At 51.6% G+C, this 13784-nt stretch overlaps 2 protein-coding genes and 4 non-coding genes across 6 annotated transcripts; 1 reads left to right on the top strand and 5 right to left on the bottom strand.

The window, feature by feature from the left end:
- Nucleotides 1-176: 176 nt before the first annotated feature.
- On the bottom strand, nucleotides 177-250 carry CC1G_20193. Its single transcript has one exon. It is a non-coding gene; the product is annotated as a tRNA-Ala (tRNA).
- Nucleotides 251-703: 453 nt separating this feature from the next.
- On the bottom strand, nucleotides 704-777 carry CC1G_20192. The gene has a single exon. It is a non-coding gene; the product is annotated as a tRNA-Ala (tRNA).
- A 524-nt stretch (nucleotides 778-1301) lies between these two features.
- On the top strand, nucleotides 1302-1375 carry CC1G_20191. Its single transcript has one exon. It is a non-coding gene; the product is annotated as a tRNA-Ala (tRNA).
- A 909-nt stretch (nucleotides 1376-2284) lies between these two features.
- Nucleotides 2285-5685, bottom strand: CC1G_09712 (hypothetical protein; the record flags this gene model as incomplete). The annotated part of the gene is made up of 10 exons (XM_001834160.1): nucleotides 2285-3768; nucleotides 3825-3903; nucleotides 3954-3998; nucleotides 4068-4557; nucleotides 4613-4648; nucleotides 4701-4834; nucleotides 4889-4990; nucleotides 5162-5281; nucleotides 5346-5399; nucleotides 5449-5685. The coding sequence occupies 10 exons, from the start codon at nucleotides 5683-5685 to the stop codon at nucleotides 2285-2287; spliced, it is 2781 nt and encodes a 926-aa protein (XP_001834212.1).
- A 2775-nt stretch (nucleotides 5686-8460) lies between these two features.
- Nucleotides 8461-12106, bottom strand: CC1G_09711 (hypothetical protein; the record flags this gene model as incomplete). Its single annotated transcript, XM_001834159.2, has 6 exons — nucleotides 8461-9186; nucleotides 9724-9815; nucleotides 9873-10097; nucleotides 10486-10603; nucleotides 11049-11540; nucleotides 11597-12106. The coding sequence occupies 6 exons, from the start codon at nucleotides 12104-12106 to the stop codon at nucleotides 8461-8463; spliced, it is 2163 nt and encodes a 720-aa protein (XP_001834211.2).
- Nucleotides 12107-13567: 1461 nt separating this feature from the next.
- On the bottom strand, nucleotides 13568-13641 carry CC1G_20190. Its single transcript has one exon. It is a non-coding gene; the product is annotated as a tRNA-Ala (tRNA).
- Nucleotides 13642-13784: the final 143 nt, after the last annotated feature.

Genomic DNA, 13784 nt, shown 5'->3' with positions numbered 1-13784 from the left:
AGCGATGACCACCTGGTCGATTACATTTCGTTATTGAGCAAGGATTGGGTTAGACGGGCCCAGCAGGTGCTGCGCGAGGAGTTAGGATTGGTTTCGGTCTTAACATTCAATTTCAATTTCACGGTGGCTTTCACGACTTGCACGAGAAGAAAATAAGAACGAGATAGAAAAAAGAGTGGACCAATCCGGAATTGAACCGGACACCCCCCGCATGCTAAGCGGATGTGATAACCAACTACACCATTGGCCCGTACAAGCGTATGTGTTTGCTAATGCCAACGTTTCTATCGAATCCCCAGAGAGCGAGCTGAGTAATATTAACGCCCATACCCCCGTACTGGTTCAAATCCGTCTGTATTCGCTCACCCTCCTTGCTTACCGTCCTATTCACACAACTGCTGAGACCACGACACACAACCTGACGTCCAGTTCAATTCCGTATATGCCTACCCCCTGTTATTGACGCGAGAGAGTCGAGCTTTAGGAAGAGCAGAATTTTTTGTTTGATTGCCAACGCCGATAAGTAGCGATGACCACCTGGGTCAATTATATTTCATTATTGAGCAAGGGCTGGGTTAAACAGTCCCAGTAGGCGCTGCGCGAGGAGTTAGGATTGGTTTCGGTCTTATCATTCAATTTCAATTTCACGGTGGTTTTCACGACTTGCACGAGAAGAAAAATAAGAACGAGATGGAAAAAAGAGTGGACCAATCCGGAATTGAACCGGACACCCCCCGCATGCTAAGCGGATGTGATAACCAACTACACCATTGGCCCGTACAAATGTTATTGTTTGCCAATTCCAACGTTTCTATTGCATTTGAGAGAGCGAGCTGAGTAATATTAGCGCCCATACCGCCCATACATCAAGGTTCCATTTCACATCGTCACAACTCGAACAACTGTGCCTCACAGCCCTGGTCCTTCCCGCTCCACTCTCAAGAATACCTCTCCCTTCGACAATGGTCACCACTTTGAGATCAACGGCGGCGGACGAAAACGAGTTTTCGAGCAGTCGAATAGAGCGCAAGTATGTACCAATCGATCTCTGACGAGCCTGACTCGTTTGGACTGTTGACCACGAGCGGAACTGCGGATGAAGACTAGAATGCGTGCCCTCGAGAATGGACGGACAGCAACCTCCTGTTGCCATCTCGGGATCGTATCCACAGACTCTTTTTTCTCGGGAAAGATCGACGCACTGTTGCCTTTGAACTCGCCGGAAAGGATGCACCGTATTGGTGGACACTGATACAAATCGGACAGGACTCTGGGTAATCCCTGCGAAATGTGAACGCAACGGGCCAATGGTGTAGTTGGTTATCACATCCGCTTAGCATGCGGGGGGTGTCCGGTTCAATTCCGGATTGGTCCATTGTTTTTTACTCTTTCTAAAGCCAATCGGTATGGTAGGATAGCTCGAAGATCAGCCTATGGACTCTTCTACGAGTCTACCGGCAACTTTTTAACCTAAGCGTCACAGTTTCCAGCACAATGGTTACCCATTCACTGATTCGACCAAGATTCTTCAAACCAAAGATTTTACATGTGGAATTCCAAGAAAAACTGGAGAGACAAGTAACAGAGAAGAAGCGAGTCGAATATGCAGCTAGGACTTCAAGAGAAAAGAAAAAGGTACCAGTAGGAGAAACGAAAGGAAAACGACGAGGCGCTGAATATAAAGTTAAACCTCCACCTTCCAACCTGACCAAGAAGTAGGTACATAAACACTGAACAGTGTGGAATAAGATAAAGGTGTATACTCCGTTGGAGGGAGATAATTCACCATCCCATCTGTACGATATGGGTCGATAACAAGTTCGAACGGAGGGAGAGCAAAAGTAAGGTGGGACGAGGCTGGGAAAGGACTAGGGAGAGAAGCAAAGAAATATCCCGCAAAAGTGGTTTGTTACATACAATAGGTGTATTCGTAAGGTAGGTGAACAGAAAGGAGAAAGAAAAAACTGTGGATAATATAAACATAGCGTCCCGAGCAAAGTGCGAATTGCCCCAAACGTTCAACAGCGGACGCGGCACTGCTACGAGAAAAAGAAGAGGAAACAGAGATATTCCGACACACCCAAGAAAACTGATACAATAAAACGCCGGTTAGTGTCCCAAAAAATGAAAGAGATATGTATGATGATGACAATGGACGACGATGACGAATGATAGCACAACTGCGACGACGACAAGAAAACCTTTTGGGGCGTTCTCCACCTCCAGCCCTTCGATACAGACGCCAATCCTTCAACCCCAGTCTTCAACGGACCATCCAACCCTTTTACGACAGATAGCCCTCGGGACTAACCGAGACACCACTCGGCACACCCAAGCTCTTGCTCTCCTCCCCATCCATCTTCCAGATACTAGCGGCCGCCCCACTCTTCACACTCCCTGCCGAATCACTCGAGCCACTCGAAACCCTCGGCCTCATATACCTCGAAGTCGGCAAGCCCCCACCACTCGTCGGCGTCAGAAAATCCGTAGATGAAGGAACCTTCGAGTCCACAACGCCAGGAGCCATGGATGCGTACGGCGTAATCGCATCACTCCCGCTGGTACCACTCGCACCGCTCCCACTACGGATCCTCGGTCCACCAAATTCAGTAAACCTGAAATCGATAGCATCGTCCTCGACAGAGGAGAGCTCAGCCGAACTCGAAAGAGTCGTTGTCGAGGTCGGACTCAAGGAAGGCGATTGGACGATATCTTGGAGGAACGAGGGAAGAAGGGGAGGAGGCGCTTCCGGGTGTCCACTTTGGTTCGAATCACCGTTGGATCTGGGGATGGGAATACCAATGGGACTCGCGCGGTTGGAAACAGAGGTCGAGGATGAACCCGAGCCACCAGAGCCAGGCCCGAGCGAGGACGCGTTGGACCCCAAGCTAACGCGGCTCAGGTTGCCTTGGGCGTTGGACCCGATAACGCAGTTGAAGCCATTGTTCGCGTTCGTGGTGATGGGCTGACCGAACGGAGTCAGAGGTGGGCCAGTCGAGTAGAGCGGGGAAGGCTCGCGGTGCAACTGGTGGTGCAAGGCCGATGGTTGCTGCTGATGCTGAGGGTGAAGACCACCCGCTTGTCCCAACTCCCTCATTGGCATCAACGGCGAAGGCGACAACCTCGTATTCCTCGCACCCGAAGTCTGGTAAATCGGGCTAGCAGTCGAGTACACCATAGGGTTAGGTGCCTGCAACCGATTATCAGCGCGCTCCCTCTCTAGCTGCAACGCCAAATGCGACTGAGCGCGGTGCAGAGCGCGATTGTTGAGGTTTGTGTCCCGATGATGAGGCAACATCCCACCATCCATTCCGCCACCGAGCTGCTGCTGCTGACGCGCCAAGTGTTGCTGATGCTGCACAAGATTCAACACGCCCTCTCTCTCCCTCTCCCGATCCTTCGCATGCAAGCTGGCAGCATTCCTGCGAACCTGTGGCGGAGTGAGCGTGTTGCTCCGATTCGAGTAGATCGGGGGCAATGGCATTGAGTGCGCAGATCCGCCGGGAGCAGTAGCCATTGTCGATGTCGGGGAATTCGAAGCGCTATTGGTGGTAGCACCGGGCCCAGTTGACGTATGCGACGACGTAGGCGCCTGCATCATTGAAGGGAATCCCACCCCACCATGGTTGCTGACATTTGAACTGGGTGATGTGGGAAGTGCACCAGGGTGGACGGAGGAGAGTTGGGTTTGACTGAGGACCTGGGTGAGGAGGGCAATGCGCTCGGCTTGTACCGCGGCGGAGATAGAGTCACCGTTACCTTCAGCGTCTAATGAAGGTTCGATTAGGCGAGTGATAGAGATATGAAAGATAACTAACACTCACATGGAAGACACGTTTGACACACTTTCCTCCTCCTCCAGTTCAGATAGTTGCATTTTTGACAGATCCAATCTCCGGGTTGCTACAGGAGACATTAGGGCTGTACGATTTCGACTACAAGCGCAGACTTACGTGAGAGATAGGACCTCGGTTACCCGTGTTGAGGATAGGCGGCTGCTGTTCAGCGGAGAAAAGCCATACCATCAGGACACGTCCTTGAGAAAGGAAAAGCTGCTGAGTACTTACTGTGACGCCGACGACGTTGCTGGGTCTGATCTGGCCTTGTTCTGGGAAAGGTTCGTTGTCGGGCCAGTACATGATACAAGGTGACAGAGGGTCACTGCTGATATTTTGAACTTTCCCACCAATGGCAAAGGCGCGGCCTGACGGAGTTAGGATGGGGTGGGTAGGCTTGGGAGGGATGCCTGCGGCGGCGCGTGGAGGAACCTGATGTTGAGGGTGGTGGGGACCAGGTTGAACCTGCGTGGCAGCAGCGACAGCAGCAGCCTGAGACTGGGACTGCTGTCTCGAGCGAGCATAATCCTCGAACAGATTTGGAACATTGAGGTGTTGCTGGTGATTCGGCTGAGCGGAAGAATAGTAGACCGTAGACATGTCGGTATTAGCAGCTGAAGCGAATCTGGGAGAGGGTAGTTGTAGGACGTTGTTCTGGGGTTGGATGATGGTGCCGTTGCCAGAACGAGGACACCCACAACCGATGCAGGAGAGGTTGCGGCTAGGAGGAAATGAGTTTTAGACGACGAGGAGCGGTCTCAGACATGATTACTCACCCAAAGTTGTGCGCGGCACATTTCGGCTGTGGGCAGCTACATTACAAGGCGGATGAGAACGAGATTGGCAGAAATGAATAGGGCTTACATCCAGTCCCCAAATCGGAAGCTTGTTTTGGGGTTTGGCGGGTTTGAGGAGAGTGTGTATGAGAGATCCGGGTGGGATGCGGAGAGACGTAGCATGGTGGTTGAAGAAGAGGAACGAGGTTCAGAAGGCATCGGCTGTAAAGGGTGCCATTAGATACGTAAGGTATTGTAGGACTGAATCTTGCTCACCAAGAGGAGAAAAGGCTTGAGCTTGTGGAAAGGCTCCAAATCCTTTTCTAGGGCGGTTGCGACGGACAAGTTATGACCGCCCAGGGTAAGCGCGAGACAGGCCTGTTATTTAAAAAACGAAACATGATTAATCCGTGGACGGCGTGGAATAAGTCTGAACAAAGGAATTACGTCGCGACGTCGACAGGGACGCGCTCAAGGAATGATTCCCACGTGAACAATTGCCGCCGGGAATGGATGATGACACAAATTACGCGCTCGCGGTCGACTCACCTCTTCATGCGACCCGAAAACTGCCCACACTCCCTTCCGAACTCCGCTACAACGCTCCTCCCACATCGTCGCCGGTACCGGCATCGAAATCCTGCTGTTGCTGTTCCCCTTCCCTGCTCCCTGTCAGTAACAAATGCATTAGCTAACCCAACAATACCACATAGGAAACCCAACTGCCACTCACGGAATAAAATACAGATCCAAGAAACGTTTCGGCCATGGGAGGTAGATTGTAAAGCTACAATGATATTAGCTTTAATGAGCCTAGATCATATCGCTTAACTTACCCAGACGACGCGCGACCGGGTGGCGAAGAACGCTTCAAACGACGATTTGGGCGTGCTGTTGCTGCTGCTGCCCTCAGATGAACAACGGCTGCTTGCACTGCTCGTGCTGCCAGACGACGTGGGAGACAGGCTCTGCGGCGGTGTCACCGTCACATTCGGCGGCGTCTTGCTCTCTGTCTGCTGTTGGAAGTGGTGGTGCTCATCGTTGTTGTCAGCGTCGGGGGCAGGGGTATTCATGACGGGAACGATGACAATGACGGAGGAGAAAGAACGGGGTGGGGTTGGAAAAAAAAAGGGTTGACGGAGTTTAAGGATATATGTAACGCAGGGATGGACACATTCATGCAGCGAGGAATGATGGGAGATCTTCGCTCAACCCGGGATCGAAGCGCCCCAAGGCTAATAATAATTATATTCACAATTCTTGAATACACCGCGACATCCTTCTCGACTTCTTTTCTGCCTTCTTCCTTCCGATTGCGAGTCCTAGATCCAACTCTTTGAAAAGAAGTTTGGAGCACTCATCCACCTATGATACATTACTATCCGCACTCGAAACACGTTCAACTACATTAATCAAAATTCTCCTTAATTAAACCATCCCCTCCCCCTCTCAAAGTTCGCTCTCGGCCTTGGCTCCCTTTCTTCCCCACACACCGCCGTGCATGCATGCATGCAAAACCATAATTTCAAATCAACGTATAGCCGTTAACGCCTCCATTCTGCTACGATTATTATTCTAGACGCTGCCCTTCAACACCTCTTTCGGCTGCACCGGGTCTTTGGCCACGCGACGCGTTAATAGTCGGGACGTCGCCGTCTGAAACGTTTGTCAGTTTGTGAACGAGGAGGCGCAACCTAGATCCTTTCCCCTGTGGCAGCGTATGCGCAGTATGTAGAACTTGACAGTTCCAGCCCTTTTGCTGGCCGGACACCCAAAATGCACGTACCATATGCAACAATAATTCAAGTAAACCGGAATTGTAATAAATCCTGACTGCACTTTGAACGTCCTCGAGATCAACGCACACGATCGGGCGCGGATGCAGTCTGAGTTTGGAGTATAAACGCGCTGCTCTGGATCCTGCGCTAAATCTAGGCTTGCTCCTCGAAAAAGCAAAGCATAGCTGCACTTTTAATGAAGTCGATTGAATTGTGGTTTATATATGCAAGTACACTAAGTAGCTGGTCTAAAGAAAATTATAAGGAATGATAACTAGAACGAAAACGATACGAAGTAGTGGGTCAGTATCTCAGTAAAGTATGTTAAAAAAGTGGACAACCGGATCTCGACGAATCCGACCCCATCGACCCTTTGCCACCAAGTCTAGAAATCAGATCCAGAAAACAATTCGCCGGCCCTTGCCAAACGCCTTGTTCCATGTTTGTCGACCCTGAGCCAATCATAGACTCGACGACCAATGCATCAACCCAAGAAAAGGCAACCCAACAAAACCACGTCCACGACAAAGCACCATCTCTCGATCCTCGACTCCGCTGACAAAGTCCTCAAAAACCCTCCAAACGCACCCCAATATCACACTGACAGGGCAACCATGAACTGTATGCACTTCCACGTGCTAATTTAGCACAACCGACCGACCCAACGAGCGCTCGGACCGAAGACGACAACCGGCGTCCACATCCCGAACATAACAACCAGGTCGCATGTCGGGACCCAACCTCGAGAGTGCGCCACTTCGCTTCGGCGGTATCACATCACGATCCACAAGAGTCCACAGTCTTCCGCAGCGCGTTGTGAGGGTCGGTGACCTCGGTGAGGCGTACAACAGCCGTGCGCTGTGAAATGAGACGCCGTAGTTGAAGACCACACTGGAACATAGCGCATCGAGGCGCGTCGGGCGCTCCGGTCTGATGTCATCCACATCGAGTCCGGTGAATTCTCTGTATTTCAGACCACCCTGTGTCTTCATCTCCAGGAATCCCTCCGCCGTCCGGCAAGTAAAAGCCAGGTAGCCACAAGCGCCCAAAAGGCGATCAAAATCTTGCTTTACTGCTCCTCGAAATTGAGCAAAGCCTCGTTGCGATCCACCACCAAAACTTCGAGCCGCGTTCCAACCGTCCCATGCTTTCTGTCGCGTCGCGTCCTGTCCTGTCAAACACCCCTCTTCCCGTCACACAGTGCAGTTTCGTGCCACGTCCACGTCTTCAACTCCACACATCGATATCACATGGACACCGGCCATCTTCGAAACGAGATCTTGAATACAACGGGGTTTGAATTCTGAAGGTGATATTCAGGGCTGGACGCAATCGTGAAAATAAAAGAGATGGGGGGGGGGAGGATGCGTGCGTGACGTGCAGAGAGTTTGTTACCCTTGACGACGGATGAACGAACGAAACGAAGCGAGAGAGAGAGAAATGTGGATCTGATTGATGGTTGGAACGGAGAGGGGAGTTGATTCGGCGAGGATGGTGCCTGGCTGCGAGTTCCTGTTTAGAGAGCAATACGCCGATTTTGGGGGGACTTGAGGCCGATGGTTTCGAGTAAGGGTGCCTGAGTATCGGACAAAGGCCAAGTGTATCGAGAATCGAAATCAAAGGTCGATGATGTTCCTCCGCTGCCGAAACCTTCAGCTTCCTTCCACCCTTCCATTTGTTAACCGTTTAGCATTTTAAACTTCTTGCAACTCCGACCAACAACCCGCCCGACGACCCGCAGACAGATATAACCGCTATGAACACCGGTCGGGACCATAAGTTGTCGCTGGTTGCGGATGCGAATTTCACACAGGGCGGGCTTCTCGAGTATTCCAATAGAAATGAGAGAAGGAGTGGTGAGATTCGAGATTCCGAATTGAATAGGGTGTATCGCAATGAGGCGGGGGAGAAGCAAAGGCTGATGGACAAAGATAGCCATGTGATGTCGTGCGGTCGACGAAAAGGCGGAGAGTCAGAAATATCAAGCACCAAGGGTTTACTGATCTCCAAGCCGGAAAGCTGGCTCAGCTTTGGTTGCCGTGGGTCCAGGAAGTACGAGAATCGCCCCGCCTAGGCAGTAGCAACAGCGGCTCGCTTTGTCTCAGCAATGGCCGAGATCACAGCCACGGCCCCAGACGCAGCCTCAGCCTCCAACACCTCCTTCTCCAGCTCCAAGTCCCTGGTCTCCTTCGCCGCCGATTTGCGTCTCGACTTCCTCGTCGAAACCTCCCCTTCATCCCCCAGCACGCCATTCTCCATAATATCATCCTTGTCCACATGAACCACTAACCCACGCTCGAGGAGGTATTGGGCATATCGCCTCCAACTCTCCGCGCCCTTCCCCACCCTAACCGTCCCCTTGCCTTTCTCAGCTACGACCACCTCCCCTTCACCACTATCAGCCGTGGCATCAGAAGTGACGATACCAACCCTCCCTCCACTAACTTTCCCCTCCTTCAAAGTCCCGATATTACCCACGACGAACAGTGCCCTCTTCGCCCTGGTCAACCCTACATTCAACCTCCTCCGATCCGCTAAAAAGCCAATGTTCCCCTCTGCATTATTTCGAACGGTGGAGAAGATGATTACATCTTTCTCGCGCCCCTCGAACCCGTCGACTGTTTTAATCTCGATTTGGGGGAGTTGTTGGAGGGCGAGGGTGTCGCCCAGTACCGAACGGAATTTCGAGCCGTAAGACGAGGGAGAGGTGGCATCAGGCGAGTTGAAGATACGCGTGAGGAGTGAGATCTGGGCGACGTAGGGAGCGATTATACCGATGTCCTTTCCTTGCAAGTCCTAGATGGGTCGATTAGCAACATTCATCGAAAGGCGTTCCAGAACGGAATAGAATAAGCGCCCAATGACTAGTTGGCCAGACGAGCCAATCGTTGGTTCTGAACTCGTGCGACCAATAGAACGGCGAATGCAGGAATGATGGACGATAGATTCCGCCCTGAACAAAATGGTTCCATTCTCGAACGAGGCATGAAGGATAAACACATTAAGGCGAGGGAGGGTCGGTCCAATGAGGTCTGACCACACGGTGTTCCCAGCCAATGAGCGACGTCGAAGGACGAGTATCATCCAATGAGAGGTCGTCTGGAAGTTAGGCACCCCAATCGGAGCGGCCAGCCAATCAAAGGGCAGAAGGAGAAGGAATGAGCCGCAGTCAATGCGCACTCTGGAAAGCAGGATTGCGTGAAAGAGAAGCCAAGGGGGAAATTCGTAAGACACACGCGAACCTCGAGAACAAGAACGAGGAAAATAATAAATCGAGCGTGAAAGGGGGTAAAAGCAGAACGGGGGATTTTTGGTGGATTTTGGAGTACTCACGGGATTGGAAAGGAGCAAATCTACCACGACATTGGCGATGATATGCGCTTCAGTCCTGTTAATCCGACTCTTATCCTTCATCCCTTCACGCCCTGAATGATCCAAAAAGATCACGCTGGGTCGTGGTTTGCTTTCTTCGACTCCCTGACCTTTCTCTTCCCTATATTGATACTCGGATCGAAAAGCACCCAGCTTCTCCAAGTTGAGATCCAGGTCAAGATACTGCGACATGGGAGGGAAAAGATCCCTTGAGACCCGGCCTTGTTCGTCGACCGTGCCGTCCCGGAGGGTTCCCAGGTAAAATTCGTTGGAGGGGAAATTGGAAATGTCGGGATGCATTCGATATTGTGTGTCGAGCATTACAGAGGGGACGACTAAAGCAGAGTGCGTTAGCATGAATCAAACACCGCGAAAATATGAGAGAAAAAAACGTCTTCGGGAAGGATAGAACATTGGGTAAAGTTCAGATAGCCTTCAGCAACGCAGCAGCAATGCAGGCTGACAGAGACTTCTGCCAGATTTGGATTGGATACGCTGCGGTACGCCAACAGCGCAACAGCGGAACGAAGTTGCGAAGAAAGAGTTCCCGTCGGGCAGTGCCTGAAACACCTCGAGGAGCTTCCGAGACAGAGGTGCTTGATGTGCTAGCGAGGTGGAAAGGAACCGGCCATTAAGCCCCAATAAAGGTTCTCGGGCGTTCGAAGAATCCAAAATGAACGCGGCGAGTTCTGTATTCATTGAACGGATTCAAACTAAACTCACCTCCTTCCTTGGTCAACCTCTCAAACAAACTCACTCCGAGTCCGAGCCTTTGAGCTTCCTTGCTGAGGATAACCGGCGGGAGTTGGCGGTGATCACCGATAAGGGCCAGGTGCTGACACTAATGGTTGGACGATCGATCGTTGCAGCGGTACGACAAGCAGGCCGTTGGGCCGGGGATGGGTCAAAGGGAAATGGGAGATCGAGTGAGGTTCAGGTGGTTAGATATGGTTGAGACAAGTTGAAATGGAGCTAACGTGAGTTTACTGTTCCGATCGACGTATAAAGATGATACGCACCCCTTTCATGAGTGGAATCAATGAGACCGGTTCAGTGGCCATTGATGCCTCGTCCAAGAAAACTACAGGGAAGTCCACGACGTTCAAGTCATAGGTGGCGGAAGTAATACACGTTGAACAGATCTAGACCGGCGGTACCTCGTCAGTGACGCTCGCAGAGCTACAATGAAATTGACCGTGGCGAGTGAAAAGAGGAACGCGGAGCCGAAGAGGCATGGCACGCGTCCAGAGGATATCCAAAGTTGACGGAGAATCGAAATTACTCACTACGTCAGCTTCACTCGTTACTTCCCTTAACATAGCCTGCTTGACCGTATTCTTCTTCCCCTTCACCACCGCCTCCTTCCTTTCCAGTGCTGACTTCGCGGCCATCATATTCGCAATTCTCCCAATCATTGCTTTGCTTGCCCTCCCTTCTTTCTTATCCTTGAGCTCTGTCTCCGCCGAATGAACCTTGGCATGCATTTCCTCCAGTTCCTTCTTGATCTTTTCCTCTTGATCGACGAGGTCTTGGTGCGCGGAGAATAAAGGGTGCGCCTCGAGTTTGGCCGCCAGTGTATGTTGGAGGAGGGATGGACGTACGGAACCAACAGCTCCGACCCGCAGAGGCTTAACGCCAGCGGCAGCGAGTCCTTCAACCAGGTTATCGACTGCGACATTGGTGTACGTGCATACGAGGATGGGGTGTGGGACTTGAAAATGCAATTTGAGAAGCTTGAGAGTCTCGATGATCGTTTTCGTTTTGCCAGTTCCAGGAGGCTGTACGTGGGGAAACCCATTAGTCGTAGAATGGGGTAAATGCAGATACAACTCACTCCTTGGACCAGACTTAGCCGGTTTCCGATCATCGATGCCATGGCTCGAATTTGAGAAGAGTTGAGGTTGTGGATAGGCATGTCCCCTTCCATGACAAGCGGGACGGGCAAGGAATATCTATTGACCCAGCTCTGGATGCGGGCGTCACCCGAGAAAGCACCTCCTCCCCACCCTCCTTCCCCAGGGAGCTTCTCCGCTACGTCTTCCAGAGACTGGTCCATTGCGAGGTTGGGGTCGTCAGATAGAGGAATAGGATCAGCTCCCGGTGAAAAGTTCTTCAAGAGAATATCCCGAAGGTGTGTCCCCGCCATGGCATACTCGCTCTCATCCTCGTATTGCTGAGGATCATGCCACAGAGATTTGATAGCCGCTTCCATCCTCTCAAAGACGATGTTGCTTTGTCCGAGATCGAGTCTCCACCGTAACGGGGTCCTCCCATCCAGTGCCGTCAATGGAAAGCGACGCTCCTCTTCGAAGTAGACTTTCAGCTGCGTATCACTGACAGCCATCACCGTCCCTCTGTGTACATCTTTGTCGGTGAGGGGAGAGTTCTGGGAAAGGAGGACCTGCTTCCCTTGTCTGTGCGAGTTGTATAATTAGGTGGAAGGACTGGACAGGTCGGGGAGATACTTACTCAAATCTGTGACCTTCCGGTAACGTTATCCCTGGTCCCAGAGAAAACACCGCGACGTGCTTCCCTAGCTCGAGGGTGCCGCGCCAAAAACCCGCCATATCGTCTATGCAATAGCCTTCTGCCTTGAGTTGCTCCAGAGTCTTCTCTGTTAGGCGCTCTTTCAAAACGGCCTCATGTTGTAACAGCTCGGCTCTTATTGCAGGGGTAAACCTATGGGACTTTTCATCAGTACAATGCAGGAAACAGGTGAGACGAAATCGCCGCGTACAGGGATGTATATGCTTGTATGTTTTTATAAAAAGGGTCTTTCTCGTTGGCACATTCGGGAAGCTTTGGCTTCAACCTTCGCTTTGTCTGCATTGCTTCTCTAATAGTCGTGAATCTCTTTCTCTGAGACCCCCTAAGCCTTGAGGTAGCGCGTAAGCTCCAATGATATCTGGGTACGGCTTTGGCCTTTCCCTTTGCATCCCAACTATCCGCGGATTCCTCCACGGAATCGAAGAAGGCGCTGTAGTCCGCTGTTTCCCTTGCATAAGATGACGAAGTGCTTGCAACCTTCGCGTCCGGGTAGGGAACCCGTGGAGACGCGAACCCATCCGACAGACTCAAGAAGGCTTCTTCCTGGTCGATTGAAGAGAAGTTCCCGACTTGTGATGTCCTGGCGGTGGTCGAGGTCGAGCCGTTCCAGCCAGGTCTGGCATTGTACCCTTGACGATGAGGCTTCCTTGCAACGTTGGACTGGGACGAAGATGATGTCGGTTTAGACTGATAACGATGGCTGTGTTGGCGACCGTGGAATTCCTGACATCGTGTAGACTGTGAACAGAAGTTTCGAAAACTGGAAAGCGAGTCGAGCACATGTTTCGGTATTTGGGACGCGGAAATACAAACGCGCCGCCGTCTTCGTCTCAAAGTCGATGGTCCTGGTGTTGACGTCGCTGTGCGTGTCACGACCCCTTGACGCGCCGCGAACATGGTGAGATTCCGTCGCACCTACCGTAAAGCAGTCCGTGGCCTGCAAGTACTGCTTCCTACGGCACGGCGTTGCGTTCGATATGCAGAAACCTGGGCGTTTGGGAGTTGACGACAGTGGGAATTCGCAGAGCGCGCTCGCTGCTGGACCATGTCCAAATAAGTCGCAAAAACTCCGCTGGACGGGTTGATGGCAAGAGAAAGCAGAGATAGGGGATATTGCCCTTTTGGGCAGTAATATCGCTTCTGCCAAAGGCTTGTTTTGGGCTTGTTAGTAGGATATAAGTATACGAACCTTCTCCTGGTTCCAGGTGGTAACGTTCTGCTGAGTTGAGAAAAGGAAAAAATGAAATGAAAAAATGAATGGACCAATCCGGAATTGAACCGGACACCCCCCGCATGCTAAGCGGATGTGATAACCAACTACACCATTGGCCCGTATTGACCAGGTCCGCAGGAAATCCGATCGGTGAGCACGATATATCTTCTGCCTGTTTCATCAGTAGCACACCATTGCAGTGTATTCCTTTGTCTTTAGTTGAACGGCGACATTGCGTCGATCTCTTCCAAGAAAACGGAGC

The sequence above is a fragment of the Coprinopsis cinerea genome (genome assembly GCF_000182895.1).
Source record: "Coprinopsis cinerea okayama7#130 chromosome 10 map unlocalized cont3.10, whole genome shotgun sequence".
NCBI classification, from domain to species: domain Eukaryota; kingdom Fungi; phylum Basidiomycota; class Agaricomycetes; order Agaricales; family Psathyrellaceae; genus Coprinopsis; species Coprinopsis cinerea.
The sequence above is the reverse complement of the archived record's forward strand: the minus strand, read 5'-3'. Positions and strand labels throughout refer to the sequence as shown.